Source organism: Belonocnema kinseyi, chromosome 4, assembly GCF_010883055.1.
Source record: "Belonocnema kinseyi isolate 2016_QV_RU_SX_M_011 chromosome 4, B_treatae_v1, whole genome shotgun sequence".
Classification (NCBI taxonomy): Eukaryota; Metazoa; Arthropoda; class Insecta; order Hymenoptera; family Cynipidae; genus Belonocnema; species Belonocnema kinseyi.
In genome coordinates, this window is record NC_046660.1 from 90,279,850 (window position 1) to 90,302,143 (window position 22,294).

The 22,294-nt window shown below is 33.5% G+C and overlaps 2 protein-coding genes across 8 annotated transcripts in view; one reads left to right on the forward strand and one right to left on the reverse strand.

The window, feature by feature from the left end:
* LOC117172116 (lysosomal aspartic protease) overlaps positions 1 to 543 on the forward strand; it is an 8,899-nt gene extending 8,356 nt beyond the window's left edge. Inside the window, exon 8 of the mRNA XM_033359911.1 lies at positions 183 to 543. Coding sequence (XP_033215802.1) covers positions 183 to 344 — 162 coding nt within the window. The 3' untranslated portion in view covers positions 345 to 543. The remainder of the gene's footprint in view (positions 1 to 182) is intronic.
* A 396-nt stretch (positions 544 to 939) lies between these two features.
* LOC117172115 (serine/arginine repetitive matrix protein 2) overlaps positions 940 to 22,294 on the reverse strand; it is a 34,428-nt gene continuing 13,073 nt past the window's right edge. For 5 of the 7 annotated variants that reach the window (XM_033359906.1, XM_033359904.1, XM_033359903.1 and 2 more), the window contains 8 exons: positions 20,476 to 21,021; positions 18,502 to 18,749; positions 5,355 to 11,055; positions 3,668 to 4,079; positions 3,077 to 3,174; positions 2,865 to 2,993; positions 2,620 to 2,744; positions 940 to 2,470 (listed from right to left, as the gene is read on the reverse strand). In XM_033359906.1, coding sequence (XP_033215797.1) covers positions 2,452 to 2,470; positions 2,620 to 2,744; positions 2,865 to 2,993; positions 3,077 to 3,174; positions 3,668 to 4,079; positions 5,355 to 11,055; positions 18,502 to 18,749; positions 20,476 to 21,021 — 7,278 coding nt within the window. In that variant the 3' untranslated portion in view covers positions 940 to 2,451. The remainder of the gene's footprint in view (positions 2,471 to 2,619; positions 2,745 to 2,864; positions 2,994 to 3,076; positions 3,175 to 3,667; positions 4,080 to 5,354; positions 11,056 to 18,501; positions 18,750 to 20,475; positions 21,022 to 22,294) is intronic. The other 2 variants (XM_033359908.1, XM_033359910.1) reach the window with 1 other exon arrangement.

Sequence of the window (22,294 nt, forward strand, 5' to 3'; positions counted from 1 at the left end):
TGAAAATTAAAATTCGAAAATTTTTTCTAAAGCCTCCAGGGGACTTCGTTTTCGCACGAAAAAATTGTATGTGCCCTTATTGCATCCGGACCCACAATTCTGGCCAGTTCACGCCTTTTAACCGTTTAGGTAGACACCCCGATTACTTAAAATTATTTCAACCATTTTTTTCGATACAATAGGTATCCCAGTTCGGCAAGACGATTTGTCTCAGTGGATTCATGGGAATTGATATTCCTCCCCCGAACGGACCACTATGGATCTTGGGAGATGTTTTCATCGGACGTTTCTACACTGAATTCGACATGGGAAATGATCGTGTTGGCTTCGCCCCTGCCAAATAGGCAAACCATTCCTAGACTAGTTTAAGATTTCACTAGTTCGAAAATTTTGAAATAAAGTGATTCTTACTTCTATTATTTTAAGAATCCTTTTTATTCCAATCTAGGGTGATAATGACGTCATATACTCGTTACCAATTTATTATATACTGTGCGTATGAACAAAGTTTTGTGAACAAAAAAATAAAGTGTCTTTTTATCAATAATTGCAGGTTGTTTTCATTAAAATACTAACTCAGGGTTATTACAAGACCTGGAAGTCATGGAATTTTGACAAAATTACTGTTTTTTTTTGTTTTGTTTGGTAGTTACACTTATTTTAAAGTCTTAATTATTATTTTGGTACCTTAAGGTTAATTTTAAATTTGCAAATTGATACCAGGGCTGTTAGAGAAATCGAATTTCAAAATTCTGGGACAGTTTTTACCAAAAGGAAACTTAAATTAATTTAATTGACTAAACATAATTTTCAGAAAAAGTGAGACTTCCTAAGTGCCTTAATTTTTATAATAACACGCATTTTTTACCCTTAATGGTGCAAAAGTTAATCAAATTCTACGTCTAAAAAGTTCAAGTTGAAGGCAAAATTAAAATTGTATAAAAACATATATAGCAAAAAAAAAAAAAATTGAGATGTTTCTGAAAAATTCAAACTACTAAAGTTCTTGGGGCTTATCTTAAAAGCATTTGATTAATTCGTAAGATATTTTTAAAATTCTGTCCCTAATTTTCCTTGGGTCAATCGGTGAAAAGTTAAAAAATGTCAAAAATGTGTAAATACTTACAAATTTTTTATATCGTGATATTTTAATCAATTTGGGTAATAATTATAATTTTTTTTTATTTATAAGGACTGCGCAATAATTATTAGCAATTTTTAGATTTTTTTGCACCATGTTCGATCCTAGGGTAGAATCTTCGGGAAAAATTCTTAAAATATTCTAACACTAGAAAAATACTAAAGAGAATTTCCCATAAAATTAGCCAAAGAACTGTAAAAAATACTGATTAACATTTAAATTTGACGTCTTTTTGCAATATCTATTTATTAACTAGACATTTTTCCTTTTACAAGGACTTAATTGACGGACAGATTAATTAATTTTTGTGATATTAGAGTTAAAAATTGGCATGTTCATATGATTACCATTAAGAGACTTTAGCAATAGCTCATTAAATAGGAATGTAAATCATTTTACTCAAAAGTGTATATAAAATTATTAATAAATACAAATTTCCAGGAGTTTCTAGGTTTTGTAGTAACCCTGGATACGAATGAATTTTCGACTTATAAACATAATGAGAATTGTTCACCATTCAACAATTATTGAAACTCCCTATTAATAATATTGAACGGAATTAAGCCCTGAAACCCTTTGAACAAATTAATTAAAATATTTATGTCTAATAAATATTAAAGAGTTTCATTTTATCGAATTTATATTTAAAATTTGGCATTTTAATACAATATATTTTGCACAATCAAAATATACCTCCCTAATTGAAATAAACCGGGGTAACCCTGATATAATAAATTATCGCACAGCAACATTACAAGTTAATTCTGAATTCCTCATAATCGCAAAATTATCCTGACATCTGCATTATAACAATTATCATATTAGCCTAAGATAAAAATGTTTAAAGAGACGAATCGGTAAGATTAGTGCAATCGTTTTAATGAAGTACATGAATCTATTGAAACGTCATTGCTGAATTATCTTTAGCACGTTGAAAAAGTTGCTTTACTTTTGTTTAATTACAATAGATACGAATGTTCTAAAAGTACATTCACGATTTACTTATTACACTCTCGAAAGCTTAATTACTGATATTAAATAAAAGTCTACTTGTTAAAATTAACAGTATTAATAGTCGTATATGATACTCAGCATAGCATCTAAGTCATATACTTAGATAAATAAAAATATTGCGCTTATGTTCAATTAGTTAATTATGTACATACAATACACATTGTTCGGTTGCCGCTGTGAAGATAATTAGACATCACAATCACTTACCATCCCGACACGGGATTTTATCAATCGAGATCTAATGTCACTCCTATCGAGTCCAGTAGATTAATCCTTCTAAAACTTTCCGCCTGTGATCAACTCCATAAGTTCTTCCTGAAAAATTAACCAATTCGTGCCAATCAGCCATCAACATTTTTCAATTGCAAATCTCCTCTTCTTGCACGATTGTCTTTAATTCAATCACCAGCGGATTCATTTAGTTCATAACATAATCTAAATAAGAATCATGAAATCAGACTTACATAGGTTTCATCACTTTAGAGGAAGTTGTTGTCTTCTTTTTGTTACTGCGACACTTCTTCACATAAGCTTCGATAAGTGCTCCTATCTTCTTCGGATTTATCTCACCAGAACGATTGTGACAAATCTGAAATAGAACAAAAAATTGTGGCTTATAAACCTAGAATAAATTAAAATCTAAAAAACTTGTAAACTTCAAGTGGAAGTCTAGAAGAATGTCTAAATGTATGAAAATATTTATAATCACCTTCGGCACCGCTTTGCGCATAATATCCTTGTATTCCTCTTTCGTAACATGCTTTTTAGTATAATGTGGTTTAAGAACCAATTTGACTTCTTCCACAACTCTTTCCTGCCGATTGAGCTTCTTCAAGAACTGAAAGCAGTGTTGGTTTTAATAATCAAAGTTCATAAAATGTGAAATATTGTTATTATTCCAAAAAGGATTTGCAAATTAACCTTGTCCTTTACTTGCATTTCCACAGCAGAACTTGGGAGATCGTCTAAAATTTGAAGCTGATTTTCATCCATACGAACGCCAACTTTGGGATTCGTAGCTAAAAGTAAAGAGATTTGAACAAATTAAATTTAAATCACTCAGTCGAAAGAATTCTTTCACATAAACAACTTCTCACATTTAAATTTGAAATAAAATGCAATACTAATATTTTTGCCAATTTTGATCAATTGTTTCTTATCTGCATATGATAATATGCGCGCAAATTTCAACAATGTTCTTTAAGATACAAAAGGGTTTTTAAATTCCAATTCTTTTTGAACACTTAACACAGATTACATAAAAAACAATTGACAGCTTTCTTGCACGTTTAGACCATCCAGACTTAGCAAAAAAAAAATAAAATAACAAAGACAAAAGCAATAACAATTGAAGAATCAGAAATAAGAGTCTACAACTTTCATGCGGAAATGAATAGTTTTTTCAAGAATAAAAATAGCAACTTTTTAAGGAACTGACAATAATACAAGTTACCAATTTTTTAAAGACTCTTTCCTTTTTTTTCACTATGAAACAACAACAAACATTCTTACCAGACGAAAGAGGATACACACGTTTTTTTCTCTTGTCCTTCTTGACTTTGACCTTCGTAGAAATTCTGTTGGTAGCAGGTGACGATCCAAAGAGAGTATCGAATGCGTCCTTTTTACTGTCCTTATTGCCCTTAGATTTACTAAATACTGGGGGAGGACTGTTGTAAGGACTAGGAGGTTCAAACAGTCCGTCACTGAGAGTGGAACCGGGTGAGTAGGGCGAGGACATGTCTATCACGTCGTTCATCATCTCTGTTTCGTTACCATTTTGACTTAAAGCGTTGGATTTTGCAGCAGGTTTCGATGTACGAAGTGGCATCGTCTTTATCGAATTGGCAAACAAGTTTGGTAACTGTGGTCTTTCAAGTGGCCGCTGTTTTATTTGATAACTTGGCGGAGAGATGCGATTTGTCTGAAAATTCAAAAGTTTCAAGTCACGAATAATGCACTTGGAACAAATCAGTTTGTCACTGGAATCTTTTCTGGAGGAAGACCTGTTCTAATTGAGGAATTGGATCTCAGAATATGGAGATAAATTCACTTTCATCACTTTAGATTTAATATTTGAATCAATTCAGATAAATGCTTTTAGACATTTTTTTACAAGACTTGAAATTTACTAGATTACACGAAGTAAAAAATTTCAATTTAAGTGCAGTTTAGTGATTTTGTTACGGTTGATATCTCTACTGCAGTGAAATTTTAAATTTCTGAAAGTTTTTATCGGATTGAAATCAATTTTAAGAGTTCAACCTCATATTTTCAAAATCTCATAATTCAACATTGGAAATGTTTATTCCGAAAAGATCATTATTATTTAATAATTAATTAGGCAATATTGAGAAGCCAAATGATAAAACTCCAAAACTTGTAATATAAAGGCAATCAAAGTTATTTCTTTAAAAAAATGACTAAATATAATTTGCAAAAAGCCAACGCCTTTCAGAATAATTTAATTCTCTTATAAAAATGATTATTGTGGACTAAGAATAACATTCAATTCGCTTATGAAGTACTTATTTACTTCATTATTTTATGTTTTTACTATGAATACTTCATGTTATAAATTCCATTAAAATCGTTTACATAGGATACAACTTCATATTTCTAACGTTATATTTTTATATTTATCATTTTTAGTATATATAAAAAATTCAAATTTAAATGAAAAAAGAGCAGATTATTGAAAAATTTTATTATTGGAATTTTTTTCAAATTTAAAAACACGTTGAAGGTTAATTTGTTTAGTAACATGAAACTACTCGCAGGTTATATTTACTTTTTCTAAAGTCTTTCAAACGAGTACTGATATTCAAAAAATGTCTATATTAAATCTTAAAAAGTTACTTTAAATCAGTGGTCAAATAGTTTGGAAAGATGACTTGCTTTTAAATGTTTCATTAATTAAACAAAAAACGAATTGCAAGCAATTTTCATTTTCTATTATTTAAAAATAATGTACTACCCTCAATTTTGTTTAGCTCTTCCTCTTGAAAAGTAGAAACTAGAAAAAGTTGCAGTAGACATTCTCGATTCCACCCAAAGTTCATACGGAACTCAAATTTCACGAAACCTTTCAAATATAATAATGTTCAAAATAATTAAGGAATTGTAAAATTAACGAGTAAAATCGAGATATTTAATTATGCAACGATTTGTAAAGTATTAGCAACATCCTCATACATACCTGCAAAAGATTTCTCTGAGCAGTTGCGGGAGCGTTTGCATTAAACATATTCCTCTGTACAGCAGCAGCGACTGTCGCCAGAACAGGATTAATAGTTGGAAATGGAGTTGCGGTTGATTGAGCATTTTGTTGATTCTGTTGACTTTTAGTCGGACTCTCGCTAACAATGGCCACATCACCCAGACTATCATTCTCAGGAGAGATGTCCCTCTTAGGAGAAGGTCTTTTCAGAGTCACCATCGATATAATCTTCGGTTTGTCCGTCAGCTTTTCAGAAGACTGCTGTTCCTGCTGTTGATTATCATTGGAAGTTAAAGGTGTATCAGCAGTATCGTGTTTTCTAGGCGAAGAGCGTTGATTCCTTTCATCACTGAGAGGAGTAGCTTCTTGACTCTGAACAGGAGTTGGTGATCGGGACTTGGTAGGATCAAATGGATCATAAGCATCAGGAGAAGTGGGTGGCGAAGAAGGTGGTTCAGGAGGTGTATTGGGTCCGATCTTCAGTCGCAACTCTAGCTCTTCCTGCGCCCTCATTTCCAATTCTTCTTCAACCCTTTCGTCAATCTCCTCCTCCTCTTCTTCTTCCAACAGAGGATTCATCATCGAAGGTCTCAAATTTGTTTTATTATTAATCGAAAACTTGACCTGCGGCTCAGGAGGAGTTTTAGGACCCTGGGAAACAAATTGATCTCGTGGAGGAGTAGTTTGGGAAGATTGGCGGGGCTCAATGGCTATCAAATTCTGAGCTAGTTTTTCGTCATCGTCACTTAAAACAATGACATCACGTGGTGAGGGTGTCTGCTCTCTAAATGGCGATTGATCCAAATCGATAACAGCAACTGGTTTCTTCGTAGCAGCAATCTCGGCCGCTTTGGATTTCTTCTTTTTATCCTTCTTCGCTTTTGGAGACTTTGCCCTCTTCTCCTTGGCTTTATCCTTCTTCGTCTTCTTCGGAGGTTCCAGTTGTAGGGGCTCTCTGCGTCTGCGTTTTGTCGGCGGCATCAAGGGTATCGTCTCCGGCAGTTCGGGAAGCTGCATCTGGTTAGACTCGTTTTCCTTGTTGAAGCAAACGCTCACCAAAATATTGTCACCACTCGCAAAGACTTCTTTAGACGGTGGCGGAGTTCTATTCCTCTTCGTCTTTTTCCGCTTTTCTTCTTCCTTAGACTTCCTTCGTTCTTTTTTCTTCTCCTTTTTCTTTTTCTTTATTGCTTCCTTGTTTGTTAGAATAACCGTCAAGTTCTTGGGTGGAACTGTCACGTTGTCTATAACGTGAACTGGTGACCAACCTCGTGGCGGAAGTTCATTACGTTCTGGAGTCTTGGACCTAGATGCGGAAAGAGACGGAGTCCACTGTGCACTCCAGGATTCTCGATCATCCCTCTCTCTGAAGTGCTGTTCTCGACTGATAACTTTTTCGGCCATCTCCCAATTCCTGTTGCGTTCCCTCTCTCCTCTCTCCTGCGAAAGTGACCTTTCCATAGACCTTGATCTGCTCACTTGTTTCCTCTTGACGTGTTTCTTCTCTCGGGATCTCGAGGCTGCCCTTTTCGCACTCTTGGAGCGCGACCTCTTTCGGTTCCTGGATCGACTTCTGGATTTGTGCTTCTTCTTCTCCTTCCTTCTATCACGAGACCTAGTCCGGCTTCTGGACCTTCGCTTCCTGGAGTGCGACCTCTTCCTACGCCGAGCTGAAATGGACCTCCTTCTTCGTGACAGAGACCTTGATCTTCTTTTCTTCGAAAGGGACCTTCGCCTCGGAGACTTGCGCCTCCTGGGCGACAAGGATCTTCCCCTAGAATATGTCCTTCCTCTCGAAACTCTGTCTCTTAGAATATCTCTAGACCAAGATCTGCGTTTCGACCTAGACCTCGTCCTGGACCTCACCCTGGAATACGATCGACTTCTACGAGCTTTTGAAACACTTCTACGCGGTTTCGAAACACTTCTGCTTCTTGATTTGCTTCTCGTTAAACTACGCGACATTTCTCGAATATCTCTTCCATATTCATCTTTCCTCGGACGCGGTTTCTCAGCCACAATTTTTCTGACGTCGTATCTTGGCAATTCCTTCCTCTTTTCCTTTTTCTTCAACGCCTCCTTCTTTTTCTTCTTGTCTTTATCCTTCTCCTTCTCCCTTGACCTCGATCTTCTATCCTTTTCTCTATAATTTCTGTCCTTATTACTCTTGGAAACTTTCTTCCAGGAAACTAAGTTTTCAGAAGAAATATTTTCCTTATTCTTCTCTGATTCTTTAGTCTTGTCCTTCTTGTCCTTCTTCTTTTTCTTCTTGCTCTCATCATCCTTGTCCTTGGACTTGGCCCTGCGAACGAGTCTGCCATCTTCTAGTATCTCACCCTCCTCCATTTCTTTTTCTTTCCTTAAAGACAACAAAGTCAACTCATCTTCAAAGTTCATCGCCTCATCAGTTTCAGAAATAGCTTCGGTGCCTAGTCCTGCATAAGCTGCTGGAGTTCTGCAACGATCTAAATCATCATTCTTGTCCTTTGGTGGAGTGATTGGTTCCAAACCACTTTCGTCAAACGGCGAAACTGTCCTCTTTCTTCTTTCCTTCAAGGGTAGCTCATCCTTGCAAGGAGTGTAACCACCATCAGAGTCCCAAGTTTCTTGAGAAGGAACTTCTCGCTGAGAAGTGTGGCCTTCTTTTTCCAGTGGAAAATCTTCTTCCCCATCGACTCTTTCTTGTGTGAAAATCTCACTATGATCCTCTCCAGTTTGTATTTTCAATCTTTTATCCTTTCCAGTATAACTATTTGAATCAACATCTTCATCGGCCCTAGCTTCGACAATCTCACAGTCATCATTCTGAGAAGATTGCGTCGTGTCTGCAATCGAAATGACAGTCTCTGGACTTCTGTCAGCTCGAGTAGTAGGATCCAAGTTCTCCTTTTCTCCAATTCCTTCCTCTGGCTCATCCCCTGGCGTTGCAACTTCATTTTCCACTGAAATTGTAGCCTCTTCTTCTTCATTCTTTTTACTACCCCATTCTCGTACCACATCTGGTGTTTTCACCCCATCGTCTTCTGTCTTATCAGGCTCCGGACTATAAAGCGTTGGTATTGCCACATCAGGACTATAAAGTGTTGGCACTCCAGCCCCTGGACTATAAAGTCTCTGCGTCTGAAGTTCAGAAATATCGGATTCATTTTTCTGGGACACTGAAGCATCAAGTTTTTGAGTTGGGAGTTCCGAACTATCCATTTGCTGAGTATCAAGTTCTGATTCATCTATTTTTTGTGTCGGGAGCTCTGAATCATCTAATTTTTGTATCGGGAGTTCTGATTCATCCATTTTTTTTTCCGGGAGTTCTGATTCATCTATTTTTTGTGTCGGGAGCCCTAAATCATCTAATTTTTGTATCGGGAGTTCTGATTCATCTATTTTTTCCGTCAGCGGTTCCGAGGAGTCAAGTTCTATATCAAGCCTCTGAGTTGGGAGATCCGATATATCAAGATTCTGAGCATTGGAGTCTAAGCTATCGAGTTTCTGAGTCGCCAGTTCTGCAATATCAAATTCGTTTGGATCAATTGCAGAATCAAGTTTCTGTGTCTGCAGTTCTGAAATATCCAATACTTTAATCGGGAGTTGCGAGTTATCAAAGTCCTCTAATTGAGAGTCTTCTCTCTGAAGTTTCTGAGTAGGAAGTTCATCCATGGGAAGCTCAGGCTGTTCTCCCTCACGCTCAACGTCTTTTGTACTTTCCCCTAAATCAACATCACTGTCTTCTGAATTCCTCCTAGCCTTCTTTTTGTCTTTCTTTCTTTTTCTTTTCTTACTCTTCTTGGGTTCAGGAATATCTTCTATATCCGAGACATCATTAGAATCATTTTTCTTCTCTGCTTCAATATTCTCCTGTTCCACCATCTCCCTACTTTCTTCAAGTTCCTTCTCTTGTTCGATAGAATTCTCAATCTCCTTATCCATCTCATCATATAAGCTACCAAACTTGCTATTCAATTTAAACTTATTAATCTTAAATGTAATCTTTCCCCTGGAATCATTCGCGGATATCTTCTTCGAGGGAAAATTGTTTATAGCTTGTCTTTCTTTCTGAAGAGCCTCAACGTACGGAGTCGAAGGTTCAGGAATATCTGACAAGTCACAAGTCTGCACATCACCAACAATAACGTCATCGTCTTCAGGCATGTCAGGGATATCCGGAGGTAGAGGAGGAGGTTCGAGAGGTCCAATCTGCGAAGACAACTCTTGCTCAGAATTACGAGCGACGTCCATGGTCTCTGAAGAATAAATAGAGAAGTTTGGACAATCTGCCTGCGAATCTTCATCATCGTCGTCATCGTAGGCAGTTAATCGAATTGTTGACTTGATAGGTTCCTGGAAATCGTCATCGTTATTCAGAATATTTAATCCAGAGAAATTCTCAAGCGATGGTGGTGGCTCTAGCGGCGGCAGATCTATTGGAGATGGTTCTTTATCAGCATTCCCTTTGCGTGGAGAACTATCGTTACTGTCACTCTCCTCTGCATTGAAGGGATCATATTTGTCGTCATTCTTTCCTGCCCTAGCTGAATCATCCTTTGGAGCATCGTCGATAACCAATTCCTGATCACTGTCGTTGTCCTTTTCACTCCTAGAATTCTCATCAAAATCCAGCAAACCCGACGGAGGTTCGGGAGGAGGAAGAAGAGTGCTAGAATTATTCATACTTTCATTCTGACTCTCGCCCTCTGAATGCTTGTTCGGACCCTCCATGTCACCATAAATATCGCATTCCTCATCTGGTTTACTCATAGAAGGCTCACTCGATTGTGACTCATAAGTTCCTTGGGATTCGAAATTGCCCAGTGATTGTGGACCAGACATGCCTCCTGAAAATTCCTCTAGATTGACAGGTTGAATATCCGGGCCCATGAACGGCATTCCCATGGGACCAGGCGGTATCAAGGGCGGTATCCCGGGTGGAGGTCCTCTCTGAAAATTTTCCGGAAATGGAAAGGGTGGCCTATCGATTCCTTCACGAAAGTGCGGTCGTTCAGGCAGGGAATATCGATTTCTCTCGTTGCGAAATTGTTGAGGATTACGATTTCTTAAAGGGGGAGTGCCAAAAACACCTGGAGCACGGTGCTCAAAATTCGTGGAGTAATTAGCAGGTTGACCGAAATCTCTGTCCCTTGAACCAGATCCACCAAAGCTACGTCTGCCACCACCTCCACCTGAATAAGAATCTCTACCACTGTAACCTTGACCTCCATGACTTTGGCGATTATTGTCCCTGTAACCGCCTCGAAAATTTCCTCTGTTACCTCCACCTCGTGAACTGTTATACATTGGTGCTTGGGTTATGTCGTTTGGGTTGACATTCGTAAGGTCTAGGGGATGATCGTTACTCGGAAGTTGGTTTCGAGTATCCGAATCCGGCTTTTTCTTAATTGGACTTTCGTTATTGTTTATATTGTGGTTATTTTCAGCATCGTTATTAGCCATCACCAAAGTACCATTGGCTCTAAGAGTCACCTCGCTGCTCTTCTTGGAATGCCACAATTCCTGGCTGCTTATAATACTATCAAGCAGATTAGCGCTGCTCGTTTGTTCGATCCTGGGTGTAGGATTAGCAATTCCTTTGAGTGCCATTCGACGTCTGGCTGTAGAAATTGGCCCCCTTGAACGTGCGACAATTGCTGGACCATGGCCAACTGTGCTATCGAATTCATCGTCCGACCTGATTGGGAAACAAATTCATATTCATGCCACTGAGATGCATGTACATATTTACTGCATCACATTTATTATGGACCTTTAACCAAACTCTGGATTGCCAATTAAAAAAGGTTCTCTAGTCTCATTTATTTACAATATTTTTCAAGAATTTGATTATGTATTATGAATGATAGAGAAAGTTTCTTAAGGACAATCGTAATCAAGTCTTGCTAGAGGTTTCTTTATATTCGGACAATTTTTACTTGATAAGATTATTGTACTCAATATTTGACTAATTTGTGAAAAGATAAACGAATATTTGAGTTTCAAAGATCATACAACAATACTTCAAGAAAAAATGTATTTGAGAATATAAAGAATAGTGAAAATAAAAGACAAAATTATGCAAATATAAACTTATAATAATCCGGAACAATGTGTATTGTGTGCATTTTATTTAAATCGAAATGATAAATAATATTTTAAGATTGTGAATTAAAAAACCTTTGATCACACTCGTCATATACGATGTATGAATGTGAATTATCCTCGTAACGCAATATTTTTCGAAATTTGACGCACTCAATTTTGTGAGTGAAAATTTCCACTTAAATCGCATTTTGAATGAAGGAAAGTTATACCTGCCTAAATAAATTTTTCGGTTTCGAGACTATCGTTAAGCAATCTACGATAATCTTGATCAATCAGTTAATTAATCAGCCTAAATTAACATTAATTTGGTAATATGCAAATGCACATGATTCTTGCTAGAATGAGCCTGTGCACACGTTTTCCATTGGATGCCTGCTGCTTCAATGAGGCATCATTTTTAAATTTTGGAAAATGCAGGCTTTTTCGGAAAACTATGCAGTATCCATTGAGTAGCAATTGCGAGCCACACACTATTATACTACATGAATCAATTCTTATGATTGATAAGACATGATATGGAGTTAGCAAATCTTAACTGAATAGACAACTGTACCATCTTGTCTAATAATATGTACCCACGTGCAAGCGAGAATCGCATTGTAATCTTAGCAGAAAATGAATAAAAGTAGGAAATTATAAATCTGTGTTACCATATCCTGAATAATAAAAATGTCTTAATTTTTATGTGCGAAATAATCCAAACTTCTATTTTTTAACTTCAAAATAGATTGAATTTAAACCAATCTCAACAATTTTATAAATAGGGGAGACGAGGTTAAGTTGGCGCACCCTTATTTACAAACTACTATAATAGTTATGCTTACGAAAATAATTCTATTGTCTAAATTCTTGCACAAGAATGTAATTGCTACAAAATTTTTAAATATTAAAAAAATACTCTTGCGACAAGTTCACTTACATGATTTTTCTCCGGTAAATTTTAGTTATTTCCTAGCAACTGATTTCAATCGATGAATAACTGGCATTTTACGTAAACTTCAATGAGCTAACACTTTTATAATATTGTATATTTAAGCCCATGATTAGGAAAAAGATTTTCGTCTAATAAATGAGCCTTTTTATGAAAAAAGTTTTTATTTAATGATCAATCTCTAAACTTCTCTTACCTCTAAAAGTGAAACTAAAATAACTTGTTGCAAGTGAGGTGAGTGTAGTGAGTGGAGGGTAACTTGACGGAGGTGCAGTGCATCCATAAAACTAACATCAATCTATTTTATGTGAAGACATCAGAATGACAGCTGGATAAGGGCCACTTTTTTGAAATTTTGCTTTTAGTAATTTCAAGCAATTTCGAATATCATTTATCGATATATATATATATATTAGAAATATGCATATCCAAAAACACATATTATATTGCACATATTTAACAGGCCCGAAAAGGCCTTAGTATATTTTCGTGATTTAGTAAAAAAAAAAAATAAGTTTTAACATTTATGCGATGGAAAACTGGATAAGGAACATGGCCCCAGCCCCTCCCACTTACAAAAATGTGTTCCTAATTTGTTTACATCTTCAATATAGAGTTCTTGGTAAATACAGGCTTCCATAATATTATCGAATTGTCATTCACATGTCTATGTATTTTTCAGAAGTGTGCAAAAGCTCGCAAGCTCTACCCGAGTCACGCGAGCTTTTAATATGCCGGTAAATCTGAAAAAGAGCTCGCGGGCCAAAAAAATCTAATGAGGCTGGCAGGGCTAGGAAAAATTCATGTTAATATTAGCATTATTTCTGATAATATATTTTTATTTATTTTACCAGCTTTGTCAGCTTTTTTCGGCTCAGGAGCTTTTTCATGGCTCACGAGCTGCTCTGGCTAGCAAGCCACAAAAAAGCTTGGCTCCCGCGGGTCAGGCTTCTGCCCACCCCTCGTAATTTGTTATAAAAAATCGTCTTCCATTTACTATAACCAAGATATCAAGCTATATAAAGCACATTTTTCCATTATTAGGGTTACATATTTTTCTATTACATTAATTTTCCTTTTTTAGGTGCCCCATTGTACCCCCTTTGCCGCTACAAGAATAAAAACTAAAGAAAATAAGGAACTACTAGTGAAGCGTTCTTTAAATAAGCAATGAAACAATGAATTGTCATATTTTCTTGATCATATTGAATCGTTATTTCTTATGTAATTAATGAACGCTCGCTGAGTCAAGTTGCTCTATTACATTTTGTTCGGATTAAAAAAATACTAAACTAGTTTATGAAAGGCAATTTAAACTTATATTTAAATTTTGAATAATTGAGTGGTGACAATACAGAACGATATAACCAACAAAATCGGAATTTTCAAGGATAACGAAAAACATTATGTAAATCTGAAATCGCCCTTTAAAAAGACAACAAGCGCCCACTCCTGAGCTGAAGTGTTACTGAATTGATACCAAAAACGTTTGTTCAGAAAAATGTATCCAGTTACGAGAAAAAATCTAAACTTGGAGCAGGCTCGGCTGCACATTGCGATGAGAAAGTGGAATTATCAGTTTAAATAAAAACTCATTCCCGAGATATTCAGTTTCTAAATGCAGGTAAAAAAGATTTAATTTAAAACAGTTAGCCAATTCCAAATTAATCGTCCAAGAATTTTAAGGTCAGAATTTGAGAGAATTAGAACATCGGCCTTCTTTAGCGATTAAAAATCGAAGATATTTTTGTATACAAATAAAATATCCTTGTATGTCATATACTTTTTGCTAAAAGATCGATAAAATTAAGAAAAAATTATTCGTTTTTTCAACAGAAGATAATAATTTTAAACAATGTCGATTCTCAAGGTAAGGAAATACATTAATACTACGTTAAAGTTTCAACTAAAATTTAAATTAAAACATGGTTTTATTTCTAGATAGGTTTAAAACAAATTTTTTTAACACAACACATATTTGATTTTTTTCACGGATTTTTTATGTGATGAAGACAAGTTAAACAAAAATAGTTATAAAGTTCTATACTGCCACCCTTAAGTCTAAATTTCTAAAACTTGTTACCAATATTGCACATCTAATTAAATACAACTTTAAATTTATCATCAATAATACGTTTAAATTTTAAGCAGTTATTTTTTAATTAGTATTTTAAAAAATAAAAAATAAATTCTTGTTAATTTAATAAATTATCAAAATTATTTAAATAGAAATTCGAATACACTCTTAATTTAAGAAATTATAGCAAAATTTTAGAATAAATTGATAATTTTCTTTTAATACTGACACTGTCTCAAATTTGAACAACAAAATGAATAACTCCCAATTAAACTGTGAAAGTAATATCTCCTTTTTTTAATTATAGCAACACAGTGGGCAAACATTTATTTTCAACGATTCGCAATCAAAGCATTCGGAAGATGATTAGTAATTTTCAAATGCAAATTATATTTTTAAACATTTTCTTATAGTATTAGCTTGATAATTCAAATAACTATTTCTCTTCAAAAATTAAAATTGCAAGTGAATCAGAATATTTGAAGATAATTTGAATCAGTGTTCACGCGCATCTGAGAGGAATTATTGACCAAATTTCTTTAAAGGTAAATCATTAATGAGCTTCTCCTTGTCTGTATTTCTCTCTAAAAATGATTATGTACACGAAAATATTTGTAAATTTTTACTAAAGGATATTCTCATCATGATTTTAATTTTTAAAAAAATATCACTACAAAAGATAGGATATGATTGATTCTTTACAACTGAATTTACAAAATTTTAAAAATCGAAATATAATATTGATCAACTGAAAAGTTTTACATGAAAATGACTGTAGGAAAAATTACTATTGCTAAGCAATCTACCATGGAAAGAATAAAGGTATCTAATAAAAATATGTTTATTAGTCTTATAGAATACTTCGTTATGGAGTTAGATTCTTTAAATATTTAGTAAAAATGGTATTCGGTAATAGGAATCTCTTACCATTTACTTAATTAATTTAAGATTGCAATATTAAATAAATACGGGTTTAATTGGTACGCTTTTTTTTACTGCTACGGAATTTATATTTAGAAGATGAAAAATGAAAAAGAAGAACTCGAGGTTCCCAATTACGCTGATGATAGGAAAGGGCTTCTTACATTGTTACACAAATATTTAGTAGTACATTCTAATTGCAACATTGAGTTTTTCAAAACCATTCATGATTCAATATACACAACAAATTTAACCAGGAACAAAATTAATTACTATTATTCACTTTATAACGAAATCAGAATTTTCAAACAATGAAATAAACGAAAAATTTTTTCAGTTTTAATTTTTTCTGAAATATTATTTGAATTTCAAATAAAAATAACGAAAAAGATTTACAAGCTTACCCAAAACATGAAGTATGAATTTTCAGAAGCGTGTAACCACCAATTTTTTTCTAGTGAAACCCTTTCAAATGCCCGCGCACTTAAAAAAAAAAGAAACACCCCAAAAAATAACTTGTCAAAATCGATACTATTAAATTTAAAAGTAAATTGAAAACAAAGAAATTAAAAGATTATAAACTTAATTCGGTTACTTAGAAACAAATTCATGGATGAAAAAAAACAAGCAAAGTAAATCTTTAAAAAAGTTTATAAAAATTAAAAATCTTGGATCTTCGCAATTTTGAGGAATATTCCAAAAAATTGGGGACTCTTTCTTAATACCAAAGAATATCAAACGCGGAATTAAAACTAAATCTCATCCAAACGAAAGTTCAGTGGTAACTTTATTGCTAAATTACCAAAAATCCGATATTTGAGGAAGTTTTTTCCCCATAGAAAATGTTTTTGATTTTTTAAAGTTTTTTCAGTGCACCCTTCACATGATATTCTTGATACTTAACCCAAAATTGGAGGACTAATTAAAGCAAAGGTCGCAGTGAACGTGATGGTCCCAATAATCGTGAAACTTGATTATAATTTGAATAAATTGTTAAAAAAATGTTTAAAGTAACATTTCTTGATAAACCTGATTTATTTTTAGCATTTTATAGTATCAAATAGAATTTTTATTAATTCAAATGAGATAAAAAGCGAGAACATTTGCGTCAGAATACTGTAACTAAGGACGTTCCCGAGACGTTTGCCTCATTGTAGTTTTATTGGTCTGAATGTTGATAACAAAATAGCAATTAAATATAACAATGAGTATGTCGAAAAAAAAGAGTGGGCGGAAGAGCGGGGTTTTAAAAATGCGAAAACAATTAACACATATTAAATAAATGATGATACAGTATTATTATTCTGTAACTCGTTAGTATTCGAAGATTTAAATTCTTAGGTGGAAAACTTTAAATTGAAACTAAATTATAAGAAACTATATACAAGGTGTCTACTTAAATCCTGAAAAAAATTCTCTGACTATTCTAGGGGTTTTCCAGGTATATTTTTTCATAGTACGGATCGATTCAAATATTTCGCATTTTTTAAAACAATAGACTCGGAATATATAAATAGTTTCCTGAGTTTATTATAAATAATGTATAAATTAGGTTACAAGATATTCTTCAATATATTAGTACAATCGATTAAATGAATAATAAATTAATCATTTCTTGAATTTGTCTCTAGGGTCCATGAATTTGAATAATAAATTCAACAAATTTTTATTTTAACTCCTTATACTGAAAATCCAGTGCATATTTAGGTAAAATTAGTGTCAACACTGTATTAAACTCAATTTAAACCGCTTCAAATTCTTAACATTTTGAGTAAAATATTGCATTTTCAACAAGATAACATTTTTTAAATAGTTGAATTTTAAGCTAAGAAAGATCAGTTTCAAATCAAAAATGAAATATTTTAGTTTTCGGTTTAAAAATAAATTGTCACAAAATAGAAAAAAATATGAATTTTTAACAAAATAGTTTAACTTTCAACAGAGTAGTTTTATTTTCAGCCAAAAAGATGAATTTTCAATTTAAATGATGAATATTTAACTGAGATACTTTAATTTTCGTATAAAGAACATTAATTTCTACCAAAAAAGACGAATTAAAAAAAAAAACATGAATATTCTACTAAAAAAAAATTGCCAATCAAAAATTCAACAGTTAATTTTTCAGTTAAAAAAATTAATGTTCATCCAGAGATGAATTTCCAGCTAAACTGATGTAACATTCAATTGGAACAAGTTACATTTTCAGTGAAAAAAATTCTCAGTCACAAAAAAAAAACTAATTTTCAATAAAATAATTACATTTTCAAACAATGAGATGAATTTTCAACTAAAAAGGATAAGTTTTCTACCAAAAATTGAAGTCAAATATTCAATTACAAACATTAATGTTCAAGCAGAGATGAATGTTTAACTAAAATGGTGGAATATTCAATTGGAATATGTTACATTTTCAGCTAAAAAAAATTTATACCACAAAAAATATAATTTTCAAACCGAATACTTGAATTTTAAACTAAAATTCTAAGTCTTTTACTAGAATAGAATTTTAAAACACAAAAGATAAATTTTCAACTAAGAAGATTAATTTCTGCTAAAAAAGGACGAATGTATAACTAAATATGATGGAATATATACAACTCGTTTTTCAACCAGAGATTAACTTATAACCAAAAAGTTAATTTTTAACAAAAGAAAGAGAAAAAATGCGAAACAAATTGTTGATTTTTCAAGGAAACAGATGAACTTCTAAACGAAAAAACTGATTTTCTACCAAAAGAATTTTCAACAAAATACACGAATTTTGAACCAGATACTTGAATTTTCAACCAAAAATAGAATAGTTAAATTTTCAATTTAAAAAAAAAAAAAAAAAAATCAAACAAAAATGACTGCTATTCAATTTTATATCACAATTATAAAAAAAAATCCCCTGATATTTCCAGGTTTTTCAGGTATATACAAATTGCCTTAAAATTCCAGGTTTGCCTGGTAGGGTAGACACCCTGTATATACTGTCGATATTTTAAGATGGAACGTAAATAAAATAAAAACAGAAACCTAGTGAACTTTACTATGCAACTGTCGACTTAGCACGTGGGTCTGAGTACTCAAAATCAAAGCATACGTAGAATGAAAAATTCACTTACCCAGGTGGACTGTAGTCTAAGCCGAGGTTGCGTCCAAATAAGCTGACTTGTGAAATTCCGGCACTGTATCTGGCATTGGTAAGCTGGCTGCGCTCAGGAATCGGGTGTACATTCTTCATTGTTGGTACGAGTAATGGAACTCCCCGAGTCGGTTTATTAATTTTCAAAGCGGCGGCTAATCTCCGCTTTGCCGTTTTACTTGCATTCGCTACCGACGAAACTGTACGTGCCCGCTTACTTTTTCGCTTCTGCAAAAATAAAATAAATTCGATTCTTATTATCATAGCTTCACAAGTACAGTTGGACGAAAATTGTTTTAAAACAGCGAATTACTATCTAGTTATTCTGAATCCTTGACATGCAAATTAAAATACTTAAATGGTTCCAATTGTTATAATATGCTTATTCGTAAATTCGAATTTTCACCCTGAAGTTTTATTGGATTGATACTTTTAACGTAAGAATAATTTTTCCATGTAGATCATTGTGCATGTCAATAAAGTAAATTAACTGTAAAAAAGTGCATATAAAATTTTCTTTTATAAGTGATTAAAATATGTAGATTAATTGTATGCTTAGCTTATTGTCTTCTCAATTTTTTACTATTTAAGAATTGAAGACTAATTATGGTTGTTTAATTGAATTACTTGATGAACTATTTATGTTTAGATAGCATTGCTGGCAATAAAATAAAATCGGAATTTACATAAATTCAAAGTATACAGTTAAGCTTTTAAAATACTGAACGTCATATAATGCTAATGGAAAAAAACTGGAACTCGTTATAAAACTAATTGAATTTCGAAGATTTTTAATTACAAAAGCACCTCTATTTCTCAGATTTTAAATTTGATTTGAATTGCGATAATTTGAATATTCTATACTTAATATTTATATTTTTGCTTTTAAAACACTAAACTGTACCGATCAATTTTCTACTACGAAAACATGAATGTTGATTAAAATCTAGAAATTTGCATAGACTAGCAAATATCATTCTTTTGTTTTTATATAAAAAATGCTTTCTTCTTCAAATTCAACAATATTTTCAAGTTATTTATTTTCTAATCGTAAATTCTATTTTCTTCTCAACCAAACCTTCTACAATATTATCGAGGACCCGAATGCAGTTAATAAGGATCATTTCATCAATTTTTCTCATTATTTCTACTATGTACTGAATATCATTTGAATTACTTATTTAAATAAAACTGAACTGCAATCTGAAAACAAACACAAATTTCCCTACCAATCCATATCTCAGTAAGATCTGAACATCAATTTTAACATAGAATAAGTTAAAAATTAAATAAGCTCCCAGTCATTATCGTGCATTGTGCTCTAAATTTCTTTTTAAAAGATTGTGTTAATTTAGAAGCAGAAGTGTGAGTGCTTGAACAAAACTACAACTAATAGGAATGTGCAAAAAACTCGGAATTTTGACTTTACATTAAATTGCTCTAATGGTTTTAAGTGCTTTTGAGACAAGTCACAAACCCGAATAAAATTTCCTAACAATGCTCCAGATGTAATTTATAACTCAAAATCTAGAACATACGAGATCGCTCTTTACAGATTTTCAATTTAAAAAATACAGAATAGAACCAGAGTATTGTTCAAACATTCGACTTGACTTCTTGAAGACACTTAAATCTTTCCATTTTCGAATTTCAATTAAACCGGATCTGGAAGTCGAATCGAGTTTTTTGCTCAGCCCTAACAACCACATACCATAAAAAAGCCAAGTGCGTTCAGTATAAAAGACATTTATTCATAAATAAGGAACAAGAAAAGTACAAATACGAAAATAATCGAAATCTCATAATAATTTAAAAGACTGCGTAATCAAGTTACGACCTACAAAAAGTTCGGATTATTTCAGATACAAATGAGATTTGAACGCTTGGCACATGGTATTACGAAAATCTTTAAAAACGGACGCTAGTGTTAGTGTCGGTCAAGACATTAATGTACCTTGCGCCTCCTATACTTCTTCTTCCTGCGGGTCGAGGTCGCAGCAACTTTGACGTATGTGACGATCTCTTCCTCTTCACCGTCGTTGTTGATCTCAGTAATGCGCACTTCGCGGAGTATAGTACTTTTCCGGGGCTTTGCAGTTCGTTTTTTCGATTTCCGTTTAGTGGTAGCGCGACCCGATTTTCGTTTAGTGGTAACGCGACGAGTCGTTGTGGTTCTCCCGCTCGAGGTGGAGGGCGCGTTGACATCCGGAGAACGGCTGCGACTGTTCTCACCAATCGACTCTATCCCGGACGACGTCGACGGCTGATCCGGATCGAAGCGTCGAGTTTCACGAGTTTCGCGTTCGCGGGTCACGCGAGAACGATTCAAATCACGACCGGCGCGAATGTTGGCCCGGACACGTTCAGTTTGACGTGTACGCGGAATGATGCGCGGACTGGCCGTGTTCTGAGGTAGGCCGGACCGTGAGCGACCATATGAGAGACCGAGGCTCCGGGCTTCCTCCATGAGATCCGGAAGTTCATCGAGATCGATGTCAACCTGCAATAAATGAATTTTCAATAAATAGATTAACTAAAAGTAAAAAGGAGCAAAGTAAGGTAAAGAGTGAAATAACATAATAATAATAAAGTAATTAATAATAAAAACCCTAGCATATATTTAATTATTTAAATGGATGAAACAGAACTTTATATAGATTGGCTTATGCTAATTCATTTGACCAAATTCATTTTTCTGTAAAAGATTATGGCCTAATTCGGTTTAGAAATGCGACCCATTGTACACTTTTTTACATTAATGCATAAAAAAAACTATCTATCAGGAAACAAATAATAACCGCTTTATTACAATATAAAACAAGTTTCATGAAACCATGATCTTCTCAATGTTACCATTTTAACCGATTTTAGATAATTTTGATCTTGGATTTTTTCACATACCCATTTCATGATTTAATAAAGCCGTATAAAGACTATAAATCATACTCTGCTTCTTTTTTTTTTTTGACAGAATATGTTGCTGTTTGGGGTACATTTTGTAAGAACAGATTTTCGCCTACACAAAATGTTGAACAGAAAATGTTGAGGCACAAAATTTATAAAACTTTTAGTATCCCACATAATATTTTCCAACGGAGTCGCTAAATCACGTTCGAAGGGGTTTTATCGGAAATAATGAGTTTTTTCCAGGCGTTCCTTTCACGATTCCATAAAGCTAAGTAATAGCTCGAAACATGCTTTTATTTTTATTTATTTTTTTTTCATTAAAAAATATAAAAGTCGCACAGATTATTTTGTGTCAAGTTCGGCGTTTTTTTGGAAGCTTAGTTACTTTGACAAGGGGTCTTCTCGAATATGGTTGCCTTTTTGAAGCTTTCATTTCACAATTCAATAAATCCCCACAATTCCTTGTGCGATTTTTCACTTCTTCGTTTAAAATATAATGCGTTTAACCCTTGAAACGTTGTTATACTGATTGAATGCATAGTTTTAACTTGAAAAAATTCACAGATGCTATCTAATATATAGAAATTAGATTCTGATTGTTTTTTTTTTTTTAAATAAAAATTATTTTGAGGTGTATACAAAATTCTCAAAATCCTATTCAAATTTTAGTCTGGACTTGATATTGGGGTCACTCTGACCCCGTTGAAGTGATGAGGGTTAAGTGAGTTTGTGTGTCTCCTGTAAAACTCGGGTTTTGGTACTTACGTTGGTATTCACTGATACCCAAAACTTGTTGGATTTTTCAAAAACTAATATTTAAACTAAATTTCTGAAGAAAAAAAAACGAATTTTAATTTCATTAATTT